At 39.8% G+C, this 18,503-nt stretch overlaps 1 protein-coding gene across 4 annotated transcripts in view; it reads left to right on the top strand.

The window, feature by feature from the left end:
- LOC115364334 (syntaxin-binding protein 4) overlaps positions 1 to 18,503 on the top strand; it is a 78,981-nt gene that overhangs the window by 21,952 nt on the left and 38,526 nt on the right. For all 4 annotated transcript variants that reach the window (XM_030058860.1, XM_030058862.1, XM_030058859.1 and 1 more), the window contains exons 3-8: positions 685 to 780; positions 8,028 to 8,097; positions 8,223 to 8,297; positions 11,577 to 11,656; positions 15,820 to 15,943; positions 18,168 to 18,309. In XM_030058860.1, coding sequence (XP_029914720.1) covers positions 685 to 780; positions 8,028 to 8,097; positions 8,223 to 8,297; positions 11,577 to 11,656; positions 15,820 to 15,943; positions 18,168 to 18,309 — 587 coding nt within the window. The remainder of the gene's footprint in view (positions 1 to 684; positions 781 to 8,027; positions 8,098 to 8,222; positions 8,298 to 11,576; positions 11,657 to 15,819; positions 15,944 to 18,167; positions 18,310 to 18,503) is intronic.

Genomic DNA, 18,503 nt, shown 5'->3' with positions numbered 1-18,503 from the left:
AAAACCATGCAAAATTTGTATCATCTTTTAAATCACTATTCAGATTTTTGCTTTCATTTTAGCAAATGTATTTGTCTGTTTTATGCATTTGACACCATGCTTGTAAATTACTGTATGTCATGTGTTTTTGTTATTTCTGTTACTGGCACTTTTACATCTGTCTTGTTAGTCGTATAACAGTATATTAGTAGTTGTATATAGTGTGTAATTAACAACATAAGATCCATAAAATATGATATGAAAGAGTTCATGCATTGCCACCCTTAATTTAAGTAAAATTGAATTTGAAAACCTAGAGGTAAAACAATGAACACACAGGTCATTGGTTTCATTTTATTTCATGGAGATTAAAAGTAGATGCAGCCAGTTAGTAGGGATGCAGTACTTGCAGATGCAGATTATAAACCTGATTTAAAATCAGTTTAGCTAATCAGCTTCAATGTGCTGAGATTATTAGGGTGCATGTTTCAGTTTATTTGTGTGTATTTTATTTTTAAAAATCCATTAACAATGAAAAGTCACAAACGTACCTGTTGCAGGGTATTAGGCACACTGACTTCATCATCAATGGTTTTGAGTTTCTAATAGTGTTTATTTGGAAATATCTTCCATTCCTATGAGGTTTGATTGATTTCAAAAGGCCTTTGAAAAATATAATGTGATTTTCCTTCTGTTTCCTGACAGGAATCAAAGTGATAGGTGGAGTAAAGGAGGTGACTGGAGAGGAGTTTGGAGTCTACGTCAAACGGATTTTACCTGGTGGCCTTGCTTCAAGTGATGGTAAGGGAGTGTTTTCCTGAATGAATGAATGACTGAGTGAATCCTGTTTTTTTCTTTTGTCCGTTAGGACAAAAGACTTTTTACAGTCATCAACAATGCAGTGCAACAAAAAAAGACATCAGTGCAACAGTGCTTCATGGAAGCTCCACGAGACAGGAACAACATCAGTCTCACTTCACATAATTTGACTGGACACACACATTCGTAGTTGGGATTTGAAAGTGTCAATTTAGAGTTCACTGGTAACCAGTCCTATGGAGATTAGGATAAATGTTTTGTTTGTCCTTACTGCTCTATTAATTGGAACTTGTGTCCTGATGGCAGTAGTGCAAAGGTGACAGTGGGTCTGAGCATGAAATATAATTCATCTGCAGTTGTTTGTGTTGTATAATGAAAGTGTCAATTTAGGGGGTATTTCCTAATTTCATCATCCTGCGTGTACTAATGTATGTTGATGTTAACTCGTTCCTCGATAGCCATTGCTGCCTAAACGTTGTTAACACTTTTCCTGTCTTATTGTTGCACTGAATGAAGACCTGCAATCCAGCTAAGCACACCAAAGTCTTAGTTTGGTCCATTATCCAACTTGTACAATGAAAATTGAACAAGGAAGTCGAGCTGACAATCAAAGTAAAAGTTGCGTATTTTGAAGCATATTGGCTGAAGTGGTCAATTTAAGGAGCTAAAATAAATTAAGGCTACTTAATCTTTTACTTTGGGTGAACGTTAAAGGCCATATATAGGGCTGCAACCTGTGATGAGTCTGACAAAGTTGATTTACCTTGAACTTTGACTTTATTGCTGACTCTGTTGTCATGACACTATCCAATGTAACACCGCCCCCCCTCCTAAAGTAGAGCTGATACCATGTAATGGAAGAAAGTGTATTACATTGATTGTTGGTTTTGCTTCAATCAGCAGACTGTTCAGTTTGTTATGAGCCCTGTTATTGCTGTCTCATCTGCAAATTTAATAGTATGGCAGTAAGAAAAGTGACTTTTGCATCGAAGTGGAACTGACTGTGTTAAATGCGGGTGAAGGTCTTGGGTTGGCCAATATGGATAAAGATGGTGTGGAGGTGACAGAGTGGAGCATTACGCACCAACTGCCAACTACTGTTTGCTGTTTTGTAATATTGCAGCCTTCACGATGAAAGATTGCCCAGATATCATCCGCTAATATCCACTGTAATTTGTAATTCGAACAAACCATGTTAAATTAAAATGCTCTGATGTACACGATTCAGGCAGATTTCACTAATCACAAAGCAGCAACAATCTCATTACTGCAAATGAGGATTTTTGGAAAAAAAAGCTTTTTTTGTACCAGAGTTCCTTGAGAGCTGCACAAATCAAGTCTTTGTGGGGTCCAGCAGCGACACCTGATGGAGCAGAACACTGGAGGCCACTGTGGTTGTGTATGCAGATATCAAAGAATGAAACAGGACACCCTGGCGGACACGTTCAAGCCGTGAGACTCGAATGTTTCTTTAACTGAAGGACATTGCCTCTGTCTCTTTCTCTGACTCTCTCCCAGACATTGTAGGGAACCAGGGGAGACAGTTCACACATGGTCATGCAGCAATGAAACCTGTGAAGAGAAAAATGTAATAACCAAATAGTCTTTGCCAATATCCCCTCTCTGTCAGTGGTGTCCAGTCGTGTGTCATGGAATAGTATGCAGGTTTTTTAACCGAAGACTACACAATCTTGGGCTTCACTCAAATGCTTGTCCAATCAAAATTCAAGTAATGCCACTAACCTATACTTATTTTTCCACATAGTATTACTCGCTGTACACTGCCAGGCAATTGTAGATATGACCTCTATCATACACTGTCTTTCATTCTACTGTTAGAGAGAACTATTGACAGAATGAGGTTTTTATTTTACAAGTAATGTAAGAATATAGAGGATTGTTTCTCACCTTTGCAATCTAGGCTGTTGCTTACTTCCAGAAGGGCTACTGTACTTTTATTTCATTAAAATCTCCAGCCTTGAAATGAGCTCAGTATGATAATACATTACAGAATTCTCTTGAAATAGAACTAGGGACCATTGCTGGTTTTGTCCTTGTTTTAACACAAAACACACAAAGTTTGAGTCTTCCAGCCAATCATGATATCCATAGAGATTTGCGTTTTGCTCGTCTTGCTTTCATTATTAAACTAATGAGCTCAGCAGAGATTCCATAAAACATTTTTTGCATTATAATTAATGCAGAATGTGATGGTTGTCTCTGACTGCGCTGAACTTTTCAGAACAGCAGAAATTTCAATTAACATATTGCTAAAAGAGTGATTGTCTTGTTTTAATAGATGTAGAATTAGCAATAGTGTTCATAACAGTCCTCCAACTGAATTCTAAGGAGAGTAATTTTGCTGTGAGTAGGTTATGTAGGAGAGAATAATTGTCTAGAGAGACTTGTCACTAGCTGTGTTTCCATAATTCACTTGTTGTGGAACGAGCTTTGTCAGCATAGATAGATAAATAGATAGATCTTTATTGTCATTGCACAATCATATACGGTATAATAATGCAACGAAATTAGGGCTCAGTACTTTCGGTGCAGGGCAGCATGGTGAGCATGGTGTGCAGCCTTGCTAGATTTCTTTTTTCCACGATCACGTCAGCTATTTTTGTAGCTGATTATTGGATGTCATGGTATCGATTAGGGTTGAGCCGGATACTCGGCTGAAACGAGTATCTGGTATGGATAAAGAACTTTTCATGAGTGCTAGTATTATCCGAGTAATATGAGTCGATATCTGTGCTCGTGATGAATGAAAATCCTCATTGGGTAGCTGACTGTGTCCACGTTGTGTGATAGGCCAGTCACACACAGCGACCCTCCCCTACACACACACACAGTTCACTGCAGCTGAGCCACACACACAGTGACAGCCTCTCTGTCACTCACTCAGGTGTGACAGCTCACGTGGCGTCTCTCTTCAGTAGCGGTCAGGTGTTTTCAGCTCACTCTTCCCTCGGTCTGTAATCACTGATAGTCAGTAGAGTTTCTGCTAAACTTGGTTGGTAAGAAATGTGCTGCTTTTGAGCAGACAGGCTGAATGTGACTTGCATCACGTCTCACACTGCCGACACAGTAGGTCGGTAGGTTATTTCTCATTTTTCCTTATTGTGAGCTAGCCTACTGTCTTTGAGAACTTGTAATTTTTTAAATGGTATTTCTTCAACTGCCCAATTAAATTAGCAGCATTATAATTAGCTGTGCTGATGATGTTACTTGAGTTGACCAGGACCAGCAACATTAATATGAGGCCTTTTAATGATCAGTGCATGGAATCATCACTTTTTTGTGGACATCCCTAAAATGCATAGATGCGCACTTCTGGTTTGTAATAAATATTACTTGTGTAATACAGGCAGAACTGGAATGAAGTGAATGGAGTAGAGCAGTCTTTCCCATTGAAATCAGCATACCAGAATGGTTGGCGTGGCCATTTTTATGTGTACCTTTGCTATGGTACTGGGCTAGATTCCATATTAACCAACTAACGGTGAGTCACTGACTCTAGGAGGTGAGAGGTTTTGCAGCAAGGACCAAAGCAGTGTAAAGACATCTTGCATTTCAGCCAGTGTTTGTTGGCCATTTAAAGTTCCCAGTTTTCCTCTCCACTAAAGTTGAGCTTAACTACCACAGTTTATTGTATTTAAGATTTTAGATGAGGTAAAACACATGTTTGATGATGCTGACCAGCTAGGTTTGCTTGTTTGCAGATGACTGAAGGAGCTGGACTGAGAAACTCTTTGATGTTATGTTAACCACGTCACTAAAGTCAGTTTTCATTTCAGGTTTGATAGTACTTGTGTAACACAGCAATTGCATTTAGGCTAAACGGCACAACATGTCTGCACAGTTCTCAGGCAAGTGGGACACACTTTATGGCCCTTTTGATATGGCAAGATAGCAAAACATACATTCGCCATTTGATTCAGTACCAGCCAAATGACCGTGGCAAACAATAACCGTTCTAGTCCATTCAAGTTCTGCGGTCAGATTACTTGAAAAATGATAGGGAATAGATTTCAAGTGATTGATGCAGTGGCCTCCCTTTCAAGCTGATGATCTCTGAAGTGACAGGAGAAGTGTTTGTGCAGTGACATAGCCTCTCTCATGAGAGCATGAGGACATTAATAAAACACACTACAACAATGTCATGGCCTACTTTCACTGTCCCATAACTGTCAGATATAAGACCTAGATTTGAGAGTGAAATATGTGAGAACCTTTGCTGCTTTGCTTTAAATATTCACCACGTTTTGTGTCTGTGACATCCTGATAGCCTTGTGCCCAATTCAAAGGCGATCTCTCCAACTGAAAGCGGGCCAATCAGCGTTGTTGTAGGCTGGAACAAATGTTGACATAATCAAGCTGTGCCAGAGCCAGAGACCATAGCATATTAGCTAACACTGGCTAACATGAGAAAATTGATGAATAAGTTATAAAAGCTGCTATCGACATTGTTTTAGATAAATTAAAACAAAAAATATTCAAAGCGTAATGCACTAGGGCGCCCTGGTAGCTCACTGGATAAGAGCGTGTACCATGTTTCAAGGCTAAGTCCTGATTGCAGTGTCCTGGGTTCAAATCCGACCTCAGGCCATTTGCTGCATGTCTATACTGTGACTGGCATATAATAATACTTTTTGGTTTACAAAAAAAAGCAGAATGTTTTTTTTTTTGTGTGCTGAATCTGTTTTTGATATGGGAACATTGTTTTTGTGCTGACTGGATTTGGCAAAAGTTTACTTTATCAACTAGCCTTGCTGGAAAGGATCCCCCCATATGTTTGTTAGAGTTAGCCTAGCTCTGTTCTAGGGAGTTAGTTTCGAGGCTAACAACAGGCTAGCCATGGAGCCTAACCCCCTGGAACAGAGCGAGACTATCAACTGAAAACTACGTTACAGCGGCTGGACACATCAGTTGCTAGTGATTGGTAAATGTGATTAAAAGCCCTCTGCCTACAGAAAAATCAATAAACATGGGGACAATTTCAGACAGAATGATGGAAAGGAAACACAATGGCCATTCAGGTCAATATCAGGTTAATCCTGGAGGGTTCAAATTGCACCAAAGTTTAAGCTGAGTTTGCCCCCCCCAGATTCAATGTTATGAACGTATGGAGAATACTAACATCACCAGTTGTGTCAAATCATACCCTTTTTATAGAAGAACTCTGCCCTATTCCTTGTTCAAGCTTGAATAAACTCTCATCTGAACTACTGCCACATCCTGAAACTTACTCAGAACACTGGTCTTGTGTTCAACCTCCCTAGATTTTGCCATGTCAGCCCCCTCCAGTGCTCCCCCAGCCAGCTGCCTCTAGTGGGCCATATTGAAATCAAAGATCTTTCCCTGTGCCGGACTGGTCCTGCCTTCCTAGTGGCAGTATGACCTTCCTACTCCACTCAGAACATCAGAGTCACTCCCTATCTTTTAATTCAGGCTGAAAACTCATCTTCTTATGAAGTACGTCACATTACCCTCTCCCCAGTGAATCATATTTCCTTCTTTCTACTCAGTATCACTGCTCTAAAACACATTTTGCTTCTCTCTTTAGATTTCTTTTTTTTTTTTTTTTTTTGCTTTCACATGATCATTCTGTGGTCAGAGGAATAGTGTTGTGGTGCTATGGCCGTGACGTTTGCACTTGTGTTGGCTGCTTGTAATTTTTTAAATTTAGCAATTGAGATTAGTTTTGTTTTTGTTTTGTTTTACTAGGAACTGTCACTGTAAAACAGTACAGAGAGTTATATTTGTATAATGTAAATGTAAAATGTAATGTAAGAGCTGGATCAGTCTTCCAACGTAGGGGGAAGACGCTATGTAGTAAGGAGCCTGTAAGTTGAGTAGTAGTCATGTTCAATCCATTTATCTTTGCTTAGCGAATGATACATGATAGCCAAGCAACAGGAAAAGTTGGCCACAGCTTAGTGAGATAATTCACCCATTTTGAAAAATTAAAAATTATTTCACTCCCCCCAGCTGTTGTGTAGGACAGTAGTGGTGCTCTCTTCCTCTCATTGTTACTGAGTGCTGGATACTGGCTGAATGCTCCAAATGCTAACTGTTAGCCTCCTGCCATTGAAGTGGACTTCCCCCCAGCTAACGGTCTGAACAATAGTCACCTTAAATTGCTTGCCAGCTATCTTTCAGTATTCCACAGAAAGTTATTTTTGTCCTCCAACATGTGCACATGTGTGCAATAAAGAAAACAAATGGTAACAAATCAAGTAAGCTATTTCCGACTCTGTGGTGGCTACTGCTTGTCTGATGCACAGTGATACTGGAAGGGCAGAAGTTAGTGTATCTTTTCAGATTTTTATAATAGATAAAAAATACAGTTATAAACCATAAATTGAACACAACTATTGCCTGTGTGCGCTTGATAGTCATGCGTGCATTTTTGTTTCAGAAAGCGACACCTGTACAGTTAAACCTTCTTTGAGTAGATTAAGGTGGTTATTTTTAAGAATGTTAGCTGGGGGGAAGTACAGCTCAGTGGCAGGAGGCTAACAGTTAGCATTTGGAGCATCCAGTTAGTATCCAGCACTCAGTAACAATTGGTGCTATGGTGCAAGTGAATTAATATCAAATTTTTCAAAGCAGATTAACTTTCTCTTTAACTTTTGCGTAACATTGCTCCTCAGCAGCCAGATGTTGCTGCCTTTTGATATTTCTTCATTACAACAACAATCTCTTAGATTAAATGGCCACAGATGATTGAATTGGCACTATGGTTGCTGATAATCTGAACTCACTGTCAACAATTAGGAATGATAGCAGTTCACCTTGCAAAACTCTTACACAACAAATATAGCAATTTGTGGAAGATCAGGTCAGTTCCTGGAATTGCCTCTTGTTTTTAGCTTTCTTACGGCAGATGGCTGTTGGTGGGAAAGACATTCTTGGTACTAAATAAAGCTGCATTCAGTAGCCGTATTTACTTATGAGTGATTTACTTAAGCGCTTTCAGTCTTAAGTGGTGTGGTCATCAGGATCCTATCTTTGCAGTTTTTGTTCCATTTTATCAATGGAGAGAATGTGCTGTTGTGTGTTGTTATGCACTAAGAGCTGACCAGGTTTCCAGAGCTCTGGGCATTAGACACTACCCGTGTACTTCCATTTCTGTAGTAATAATATAATGATCAGAGTTTGCAAAGTGTGCTACACACAAGTTAAAAAGATCACTTCATCCTTGACCTTGCTTTGACCTCTGACAGGTAACCTGTTGCCAGGAGACCAGATCTTGGAGGTGAACGGGGACAGTCTCATAGGAGTCACAAGCGAAAGGTAGGCTAAAATGTGTCTGCTCTCATCTTTGAACTATGTGATTACTTGAGGTGATTCTACAACAGTGATGGAGCCATATTTAATTGTATGTGTTTGTTTGTCTCTGTGTGTGTGTGCTTTTACAGAGCTGTGGACATCCTGAGGGCAGCCTCTGCAACCAATCACATGCGCCTTCTCATTGCCAGAGATGAGGAAGCGAAGTAGGTTGTGTGCAGGAGAGGAGAGATCCATGCATATACATAGATATAAAATAATCATAATAATGAACCTTGTGCTTGGGGTGAAAGCAAACTTTCACATTAAGCTTTGAAGCTTTGAAGTGTCTCCATGTAGGCACTTGCTCCACTCCCATTTTCCTGTTACTTTTCTGTTTTGTATTCAAACTGTTTATCTTGACCAAAGTGTAATTACTAAAAAGAGGGCCTTTTTAATTTTTCATTTGGGAAATTGATTATTTTTTCACTAACTAGATATAGAGTCCATGTTGGCAAGATTAAGTGAGTTTCTGGCATCTTCTTCAAAGTGGCACCGAAGGAGGGAGGCAAACATTTTGAGTAGGATTATTTTAGGTGCTCTCACTTCGGCTCCTCCAACTCCAGTGAGAGCATATATTTCCTACATCTTAAGCTCTGGCGCACAAATCAAGCAATAGAATCGGGGGAAACAATAAACAAAGTTAGTAAATAAGCAGCTTGACTATTCACCTTTGAACTTAGCTGAGGTCCGTATGGAAAAAAGGAAAGTTACCTTTGTCTAGTAAGGATTGTTTGATGGAAGATCCTTGGAGATTGAAATGTTTGCTCCTGTGCCTTGTACACAGAGCACTCTGCTGTTTGCTTTACATCTGGAATTAACATGTTGCCTGGCTTCTAATCTGACCTCGACCAGTTATGCTGAAAACCGGGTCAATGTCAGCAGTCAACGCCACAGACGTTGTATGGATCATCTTCCCCTTTAAATCCATTCCGAGCAGTAAGATATTTAACTGGAGGCTGACAAAGATAATAGTGGCTTAGCATAATTCATAAGAACAAGAGTGTTGTATGTTACTACTGCTGGCTTTTTCTCAGTCGCATCTGAAGATTTTAACCTGTACATGCAGGCCACATTTAATCCTCAGTGAAGAATTTTCAAAAGGCACGTGTCAGAAATTAGGACATCGTGGTAATACGACCATGGTATGTTACATTTTGATGATGGTGGGAGTCTGGCAGGATCCTTAACTAAGGGGTTGGTAGTTTGCATGTCCAGACCATCTAGGAACATCATCCCTTATGAATCACTGTTCTGGTGCCCCTGATCAGTAATATTATGGGCGAAACAGGGCAGTGCTTAAAAAGACTGAGCTTAGCTAACTTTCCCTGGATAAATTAAAGGTTAAAAAAGTGTATTGTATGCACTGTATCACATACTGCGGTGAGTATCAGATGTCAAAGTTTTGAGATAGTGACTTTCATTCATCTCTCATTTAGTGAAGGATTTACAAGTGTCTGGAATCAGCAGGCTTTGAGACAGCCTGAGTCCCCGCTCCCCCCACCTTCCTGCTGTCTTCCTGTTCCTCTGTCTATAGAGGAATGAGAGCAGACTAAGAGGGAGAGAGCTTAACCCAGGACTGTGCTCCTGATGAGATGAGCCTATGTGTTAATCTGGGCTCGGTGCTTTAACTACCATGCCGCCAAGGGCAGGAGAGCTGGAGAGGTGGAGAGAGGAAGGGAGGGAGGATTGGGGGGATTATACCTCTCTGTCTCTGTGCGTCTCTCCTCCCACCCGAATCCCTGTATTTCTTTTAAAAACAACTGAAAACTTGCTGAGCACTGGTAACATGCATGCCAGCTGTGATCGTCTCAGCAAATATAATAAAATCAAATTACTAATAATAGCTGTCAGTTACAACGTAACAAGTAGTACCATGACGAATCACTTTACAATGATTCAAGGACATTCAAGGATTAAGGCCTCATACAATAAAGAAGCCCAGAAAATCAGAATGCAAAGCCTAAATAAAACCATCTAATGTTGTTAAATGACAACCAAGCTTATCAGAAACCAAGAGAACTTGAATTTAAGCAAAACTTTTGTCTGTGTGCACTCAATAATTGTATGTGCATTTTAGTTTCAGAAAATGACACGTAAAATTAAGGCAGATTAAGGCAGTTATTTTTAAGAATGTTAGCGGAGAGGAAATCCATCCCAGTGACAGGAGGTTAGCATTTGGAGCATAAAGCCAATATCCAGCACTCACTAATGATGAGAGGAGGACAGACCTGTCCTATGCAGCAGCTCGTAGGTAAATGAAATGTACATATTTTTTCAAAACTGGTGAACTATCCTTTTAATGCGGCTAAACAGTGTTTCAACAATAGCACTGATGCTGCCACAGGTGTGTGGTGCAGGTAACTCAAACATCTGTTGCAGCTCGCTATAAAAGAAGCCAACTTGATCTGCCCCTGTTGTGCTATCCAACAACAATTTGTCTCCCTATTTACCACAGAGCCAAAGTGACCGCTTATCATAATCTGCTTAGAAATGCCAAATTCAAGTCATCACCCACAGGGGAAATCATTTTGTTAGATAACAATATTCTTGAAAAAATAAGCAGTTGCAGTGTTTCCAATGTACAATACCAGTGTCCTTCTATGAAAATGAGCCTTTGAGACAAGCAAAGGGTCACAGTTATCCAGTCGGAGAACCTGACTGTAACCTGAGGTCAACGGGACGCTGTCAGGGAATATTCATATATTCATATTTCATACATATTCATATATTGTCTTTTTATCGCACTTTGCACTTCACTTTTCCTCTTCAGTCTTAACAGCTGATGTCGATACAGTGACCTTTTCTAGTTGCTGAAATCTCATTGTCCTGTTTAAGAGAATTTTTTAGCTACCCATACTGTAGAAGGGATTTGCCACTTACCCCATGGTTTGCGGCAGTGTTAATATGATATTATTAACTTTTATCTGAGTTCTGTGAGACGGCAAAGTACTGGTGATCGGCAACAGACACTTACTTCAGGGGAAAATGGGTGTTATTCTGATACGTGGTACAAAATTTACAGTAAATGTACAGTATGTGTGTGCCAACCAAGGCAGTGCAGATGCAGAATTCATGTTCACCATCACATTTATACATTACTTTATTATCCAGTACCTTGTAGTAGGGATGCACTGACAAATACTGATGAGTGATATCATCTGGCTGCAAGAGAGGGACATTATTGGAGAAAAAATACCATCCCAGGAGTAAAATTTCAAGGAAAATTTCAGGAATTGATAGACCTCTCTATTTGAGGCAAAATATATCCCATTCCTTTTGTGCAGTGATCCCCAAACTACTCTTACTTCTTTAAGGTTCTGTGAACTTCATCAACAGCTGTATGAGAAATTCAGAGTTGCATCAATGAATTTTTCTATCTGTCTATGGCTTCTTTAAAATAAGCATTAATAACCAAAACTTCTCTTTTGGTTTCCCCGGAAAAGGAGAGAATTTGCTGAGCTGCTGGACAAGTATGGATCCAATGGCAGCACAGGATCGACACGCAATTCTCCTATCCAACAAGGTGAGAAAACCCATGTGTTCATTTCTTGTAGAACAGCAGTCCACATTCAGTGTTTTCCAACATCCTCAATGCAGCTGTTTTTAATCTGATCACAACTGCCTTCACAAAGAGCCTTGTTCTGCAGCAGACAGATCATATTTATTGCTTGGTTTGAAACAGCCAAAAAGATTATTGTGCTGTGTGAGAGCACTGACATGACGATGAGCTGACATGCAGGACTCGGTGGGATGGTTTTAGTGCTGCACCAGTGCAGGAGAATGGAGTTTAGGTCTTGTTATGTCTCATTGAATCTGACAGAGCCTCCCATTGTGAGCACAAAAGTGAAGCTTTAAATTATTTGGTACACTCCACACTGCTCATGTGTTTATAACGGCATATAAATAGACAGTAACTTCTGTTTTTTTCTCAGTTCTTGCTGCTGCAATCTAAGCTGGACATGAAGTACATGAAAAATATACATTTTAGCAAGATACAAGATTGCTTAAACAGATACAAGCACAAATGACTTTATCACAAATGACTTTATAGAGCCCTTACTTCATGACCTTATGACCTTTCCCATATAGTCTTAGCAAAATAAATGCTTCTCTGTCTTTAAAGCCATATTTTTGTGCCTCAGCAAACTCCTAAATACAGTAAGTGGTAAGAAATGATGATGAATGATATGCTAACCTCATTCAAAATCTTTCTGAGCATGGGTTTAATCAGTGCCAGTTGCAAAAATCATATAAACTTGCATAGATTAATATCGGTTGTGTTATTTTTCTACTTAAACAAATGCAGCGGGTTTAACACGATGGGTACATTTTGTCTATTTGGATTTTTCAAAGTTTTGCTGAATAGAAAATGCAAGTTGTACAGATCAGCAGCTACAAGTTTGCTAAATGACTTTAATGATAGGTTTCTAGCTGTAAAATTTGAGGTAACGCATTAAAATGTCTGTTAATTAAAATGTACAGTTCAAATGGATTTGTAAGATATCAGATATGTCAGTCGTACTTAGGACAAACACTGCACATTCCACTAAACACACATGGCATATTCAACTCCTATTAGCAAATCAGATGACCTTTTCGTCCTCTCATTTTTATTTTTCATAAGAGCAGATGGTTTATTATTATTCTCAGCCTCTTTCGCTGATGCCTGACAAAGCAAAAAGCACCTCCTTGCACCAGACAAGCAGCCTGCCCGTCACAGTCGAATGCAAAAAGGAAACATAACCTTTTTGTACTTTATGATGTGCTGTGCCTAAGGGGTGGATGGAGTAAGTCGGCCTTTAAAAATGGCTCACGACAAGTGCGCTTGTCCATTAAACAATTGCCAACATCTGTTTTAGCTGGGGCAGAGGCAGTCAGCTGGTGAAGACTCAGCACGAGGGTTATCATGTCTGCTTTGTGCAAGCGCTTTTGGTTGAAATATCTTGGTATGCTCAGCCCAAAAAGAGGATATTGCATACCATAATGTGTAAAAATCTTTTTATTGTACCAAACAGAAAACACTCTGCACATCTAGTTCATGAGACTGGTGTGTAGAGAAGAACAAAAGTTGCAAATAAACTCTCACACACTGTCTAACTTGCAGTGATCTGCAAGTCACAAACGGTACTAAGCTTTTCAGCCATTTCAGTAATGTGACATCTTTTTTTATGGTCAATAGCTTCCAGTTAAATCCAGCAACAGTGATGGATGCATTCTGATATTTTAACCATGAGGAAGGCACATTATATTATGATTGTTGTGCAGTGTTGTGCACTGAGCACAGGTTTCTGTATCTAGTAGCCTAGTCACAGGTGGCAGCTGCTGTGATTTCAGTACATGTACATGAATGGTACAAACTGGTCACACAAAGCTCTTTACTGGCATTTTACACAGGCTGCTTACAGTGCTGGCGATGTGTTGCTCCCAGCAGCTCTGGAAGTAGCAAATGAGCCAAAACACGTTGAGCTGTGCACCCCTGCCTTGCCAGTGACCTACCCAGCCACGTGACATCAGAACCAAATACAGACAGGGGGAGGAATCAGAAATAGAACAGAAAACTTCTTTGCCAAAAGAACACAGAAAAACCAGAATCACCGTGACTTACAGTACAGGCCAAAAGTTTGGACACACCTTCTCATTCAATGCGTTTTCTTTATTTTCATGACTATTTACATTGTAGATTCTTACTGAAGGAATCAAAACTATGAATGAACACATGTGGAGTTATGTACTTAACAAAAAAAGGTGAAATAACTGAAAACATGTTTTATATTCTAGTTTCTTCAAAATAGCCACCCTTTGCTCTGATTACTGCTTTGCACACTCTTGGCATTCTCTCGATGAGCTTCAAGAGGTAGTCACCTGAAATGGTTTTCCAACAGTCTTGAAGGAGTTCCCAGAGGTGTTTAGCACTTGTTGGCCCCTTTGCCTTCACTCTGTGGTCCAGCTCACCCCAAACCATCTCGATTGGGTTCAGGTCCGGTGACTGTGGAGGCCAGGTCATCTCTTGAAATATACTGGGGTCTTTATGGAGTGCTGACTAACTGTTAGCCGCCTGTCATTAAGGTGAACATCCCCTCTGCTAACATTCTTAAAAATTACCACCTTAATCCACTCAAATTGTTAAACTGACAAAATTTGTTTTTGGTTTTGTCAAAAACAATTTTTACAGCCCAAAATGGCATACAACATGTTGAACATTAAAATAAGAGTAATAATAATAATGATAATAATTGGTATGATGCTGCACTTTAACTAAATCTGTGCTCATTCCAGCAGAGAAATCACAGCCAAGTAGCATGCTAAACCCCTGAAAGTAGTGATATAGCTGAAGCTGTTGTAAATCATAGCAAAGCCAGGGAAATACTAAGTGACCACACCATCTCCTCACCCACAATGCATTTACATTATGATGTAAGTGTAGGCCTTTTGGACTCAGTGAGGTGGTTTGGCTACAGCATACTTGGATTACACTGCTAAGAGATGGCCTACTTGATGCTCATCCTTTTGGAACTCTATAATTAAACCCTATTCACTGAAATAGTTTGTTTGCAGGTGGACACTGAACCTCAGTGTCTAACACATTGTGTATTTGGCAATTGTACAAATGTTAACAGAGCTTCCACTGACATGGTGTTAAACAGATAATGGCTTTATTTTCATTTTGGGGTGAGCTGTTCCTTTAATAAAGACTTCACTGGTTTCACAAATTTTTTTTTCTCTTTTCCCTGCTGTTTTGCTGGGCTTCCCCTTGCTGATTTACACACTCATAATCAAGAGCATGGCATGTAATGACTTACAAAATGAGGTCTTTTCATCTCCTTTCATGAAAGGATCCATGACATCCCCGTATACTGCTGAATGTCAGCATGAATTACCTCCACACTGTGACATTTACCTTTGATTTCAAGGCAAGAAAAGCAGATGTCTAACCAAGGCAGTGGATGAAAAACAAATCTGGGAGGTACTTAGGCTTTCCAGCAGCTGGTTTGGTCAGCATATTGGGTATTATTCAGAGCTTACAGTCATTCAAGCTTACTAAACACTTGACAGGAGGATACGTGTTTTGAAGTGAAGGATCCCGGTCCTCTTGGAGCAGTACCAAATTGCCTATCGCTGCTCAACACTATTCATAATTCACTGTATTAATACAGTGGGTAATCAAAGCAATTTCAGATGACTGTGACACCCACTCTCAGAGCCTGTCTCAGGAAATATCTGAAACATGTGAAGCATTTACTCCCTCTGTAGTTCTCTGCTTGGTGGTTGGTGAAATTAGTGAAATTACTGTATTTTCCTGTAATGAAGAGGGAGATGATGCCCTCCTTAATGGGTCAGTATGGACCACTATTTGTTCTGTATTTCTCTACTTTTTGAAAGTGAAAATGATATAATTTGAAATAATAATTAACCTAGTTTAATCATAAAGCACACTATAAAACACACTAAGACACTTACAACAAAACAGTCCAACTGCCTAGAGTGGCAGTTCAAGTTCACAGCAGCTTGTCACCGCTTACACACAAAATTTGTTACAAACATTTCTACACGCTCACGCTGAGCCTCATTAATCAAAGTTGCATGGAAAGGAGTGCAGATTTGAGTGTCAGGAAATATATAAGCACAATTATAGCTCTGCACACTCTTTGTCTTTATGTGTTTTGTTTTCTGTTGCTCATTGAAAAGGAGGCCGCTACCTGGACAGCACATCATCTGGGTCCTCATCCCGCTCCCAGAGTCCTTTGCTGTTGAGCCCGGCAGGCTCCCAGACCATGTACAACAGCAGTGGGCCGCTGCTGCGTTCCCTCAGGTATGACAAGCATATATATTCACATACTACACGTGAGGCTGACAAATTCAAATTGAATTCAAGGCCAACTGTACGTCAAAACTCGCTTAGGTCTATTTACATGCTTGCTAGCTGCTAGAGTATGTTGGCTAACAAATGGCTCTGCCAAATTACTATAAACCACCAAGCTGTCTACAGCTGATGCTAATCTGACTGAATTCTTACAGACAAACAGACACAAAACAGTTGACCTGAAACTATAACCACACATAACCATGAAAAATTGATAAGTCAAATCAAATTCAAATTCACTCTCATTTTAGGTTACAAATAATTAAAAATGTAATTAAAGTTAATTACAAATTAGTAGCTATAATGTTGTGACATGTCTTTTTTCTGTCCCCCATGAGATTTCTTGTTCTCTTAAAACACCTGGGGCCTCATGTACAAAGACTTGCGTGGATTTCCTACTGAAAAATGGCGTACGCTTGAATCCAGAAAACATCGTATGCACAAAAAACTCCAGATGTATCAATTTGTGCGTACACATGAATCCAAGCACATTTCCTTTGAACATCCAAATCAACGTGGAATTGAGCGCACATGTTGGAGTACCTGACCCCTCCCTGTCCATGCCCTATTTAAATATGCAAATCATATTTAAATGAGCCCAGCACCTGAGATTGCCCTCTCTGCATGATCAGAAAACTACAACCCTTAACATGAATAAGACTGAAAAAAGAAATTTCACAGAATGTGAATTAGAGACGCTCCTCACTGAAGTGGAGGTGTGCAAAAATGTACACGCTGAATTAAATGCATTGGTTAATAAGTGAATTCTGTGTCCTTGCCTCTTTTATATGGTTGAAATCAAATGTTGCCGGGTTTATTGACATGAGTACTTTACACACAGAGACAATCAGGGCCGGTCAGAAAGCTCTGAAGCTGTAGTTTAACCAGCAAAAAACAGCAAGTCACTCACTTGAACCACAGACTGGTACTGATGCTGTGAAGACAGGATCATATTTGGGGGCGCACATGCTCAATGCACATGAGGGGGCTTAATATTACAACAATTAAATGAATAAATTATTTACGCACCAAGAAGCCACCCATTGCACACAGTGCCAGCTTGTATTCTGTTCCCTCAGAATGTATGAATCGTGCGCTGAACCAGGCCACCTCGCCACAATGTTGGTTAATTGCATTTGCGCATCACATATAATCTGTACATTGATCGATTAAAAAATGCTTCCTGTTGACATAAACAAATTTACCTGTGATGGCGCTTAGCAATGTGTGTGTGTGCAGTCAATAGCTCCAATTACATTAGGAACACTAGCAATGTCTTCTAATACTGCTAAAGCAGCCATTGTTCTTACGGTATTTTCATCACTTTGCATGCTTTTATATCCACTAATCTAATTCCAGACACGTGGGTGTATTAATTGTTCATCAGTTTTAATTGTTCGTGTGTCTGGGACTAATTGTTTTCACATTATTAACAGTTTCCCAGCATCACCTCTAAGTGTCGCCAAAGGAACAATAGTTGTAGAAACGTGCGTACGCCAGCTATGAAGTTGGCGTGAGGCACCGCACATTTCCACGCTCATTTCACTCTTGATACATCTGAACTTTGCCGTGGAAAAGGGCATACGCCACGTTTTTATGCGTACACACGCTTTGTACATGAGGCTCCTAAAAACTAGGTTAGCACAAGTTGCAATTTAACAAGTAAGACCTGCTATGCCAATGATACATCCTCACAGGACTGAAACGCAACAGAGAAGTCTGACAAACGAAATGCAAAACCTAAATCCTTTGCAAAACCTTATTAATGTCCCCTTAATGTTTTGCAATATGTCGTTAATGTCAGACATATTGCAAAACCACAGCCACTTAAGACATGGCAGGTCATTAAGGACCAAATGAAAATACTACATGGCTCTTAGATACATTAGCAAATGGAGATGCTATCCCTTCTGGCAAGCAAAATGTCAATAATATTTTCTCATAATATATTGTCTCCTAATTTATTTTGATGTGTCTAATAATAACAATTGTGCATGCAGCACAAAGAGGTGTGTTATTTGTAGATATCTTGACGATATGAAATCTATATGTGTATCTTTTATTTGTTTTTGTTTTTGTACACATTTATGTGAAAGATTCACAAAATTGATGCACTTGCCAAAACATTTCCAGCTCATTAATGTCAGACATATTGTGTTCATCCCTTTGTTAGTCATCCAGGTGAAGGGGTGATTCAGCTCATTTCCGTGGCACGATCCAACAGTCTGGGCATCACCATTGGAGGAGGCTCCAACCGGCCTGATGGCCCTGCCGTCTTCATCCAGGAGGTGCTGTCTGGAGGCGACTGCCACCGGGTAAGAAGGGAGGGAAGGAAAAGGACAAACACAGGAGGAGGAGGAGAACAGGAAATTCACATCTATTTGTGAATCTATTCATATCTACTTGATTGAACAACGACTGTTTGTTACTATGCTTGGAACCAGTTTTTACAACGACCGCACTAATTCCCAAACACTTGTAACCTTCCTGAACACCACAGAGAGCAATT

This window comes from Myripristis murdjan, chromosome 8 (assembly GCF_902150065.1).
Source record: "Myripristis murdjan chromosome 8, fMyrMur1.1, whole genome shotgun sequence".
Classification (NCBI taxonomy): domain Eukaryota; kingdom Metazoa; phylum Chordata; class Actinopteri; order Holocentriformes; family Holocentridae; genus Myripristis; species Myripristis murdjan.
Note: the sequence above shows the minus strand (reverse complement) of the source record. Positions and strands in the feature narration are given on the sequence as shown.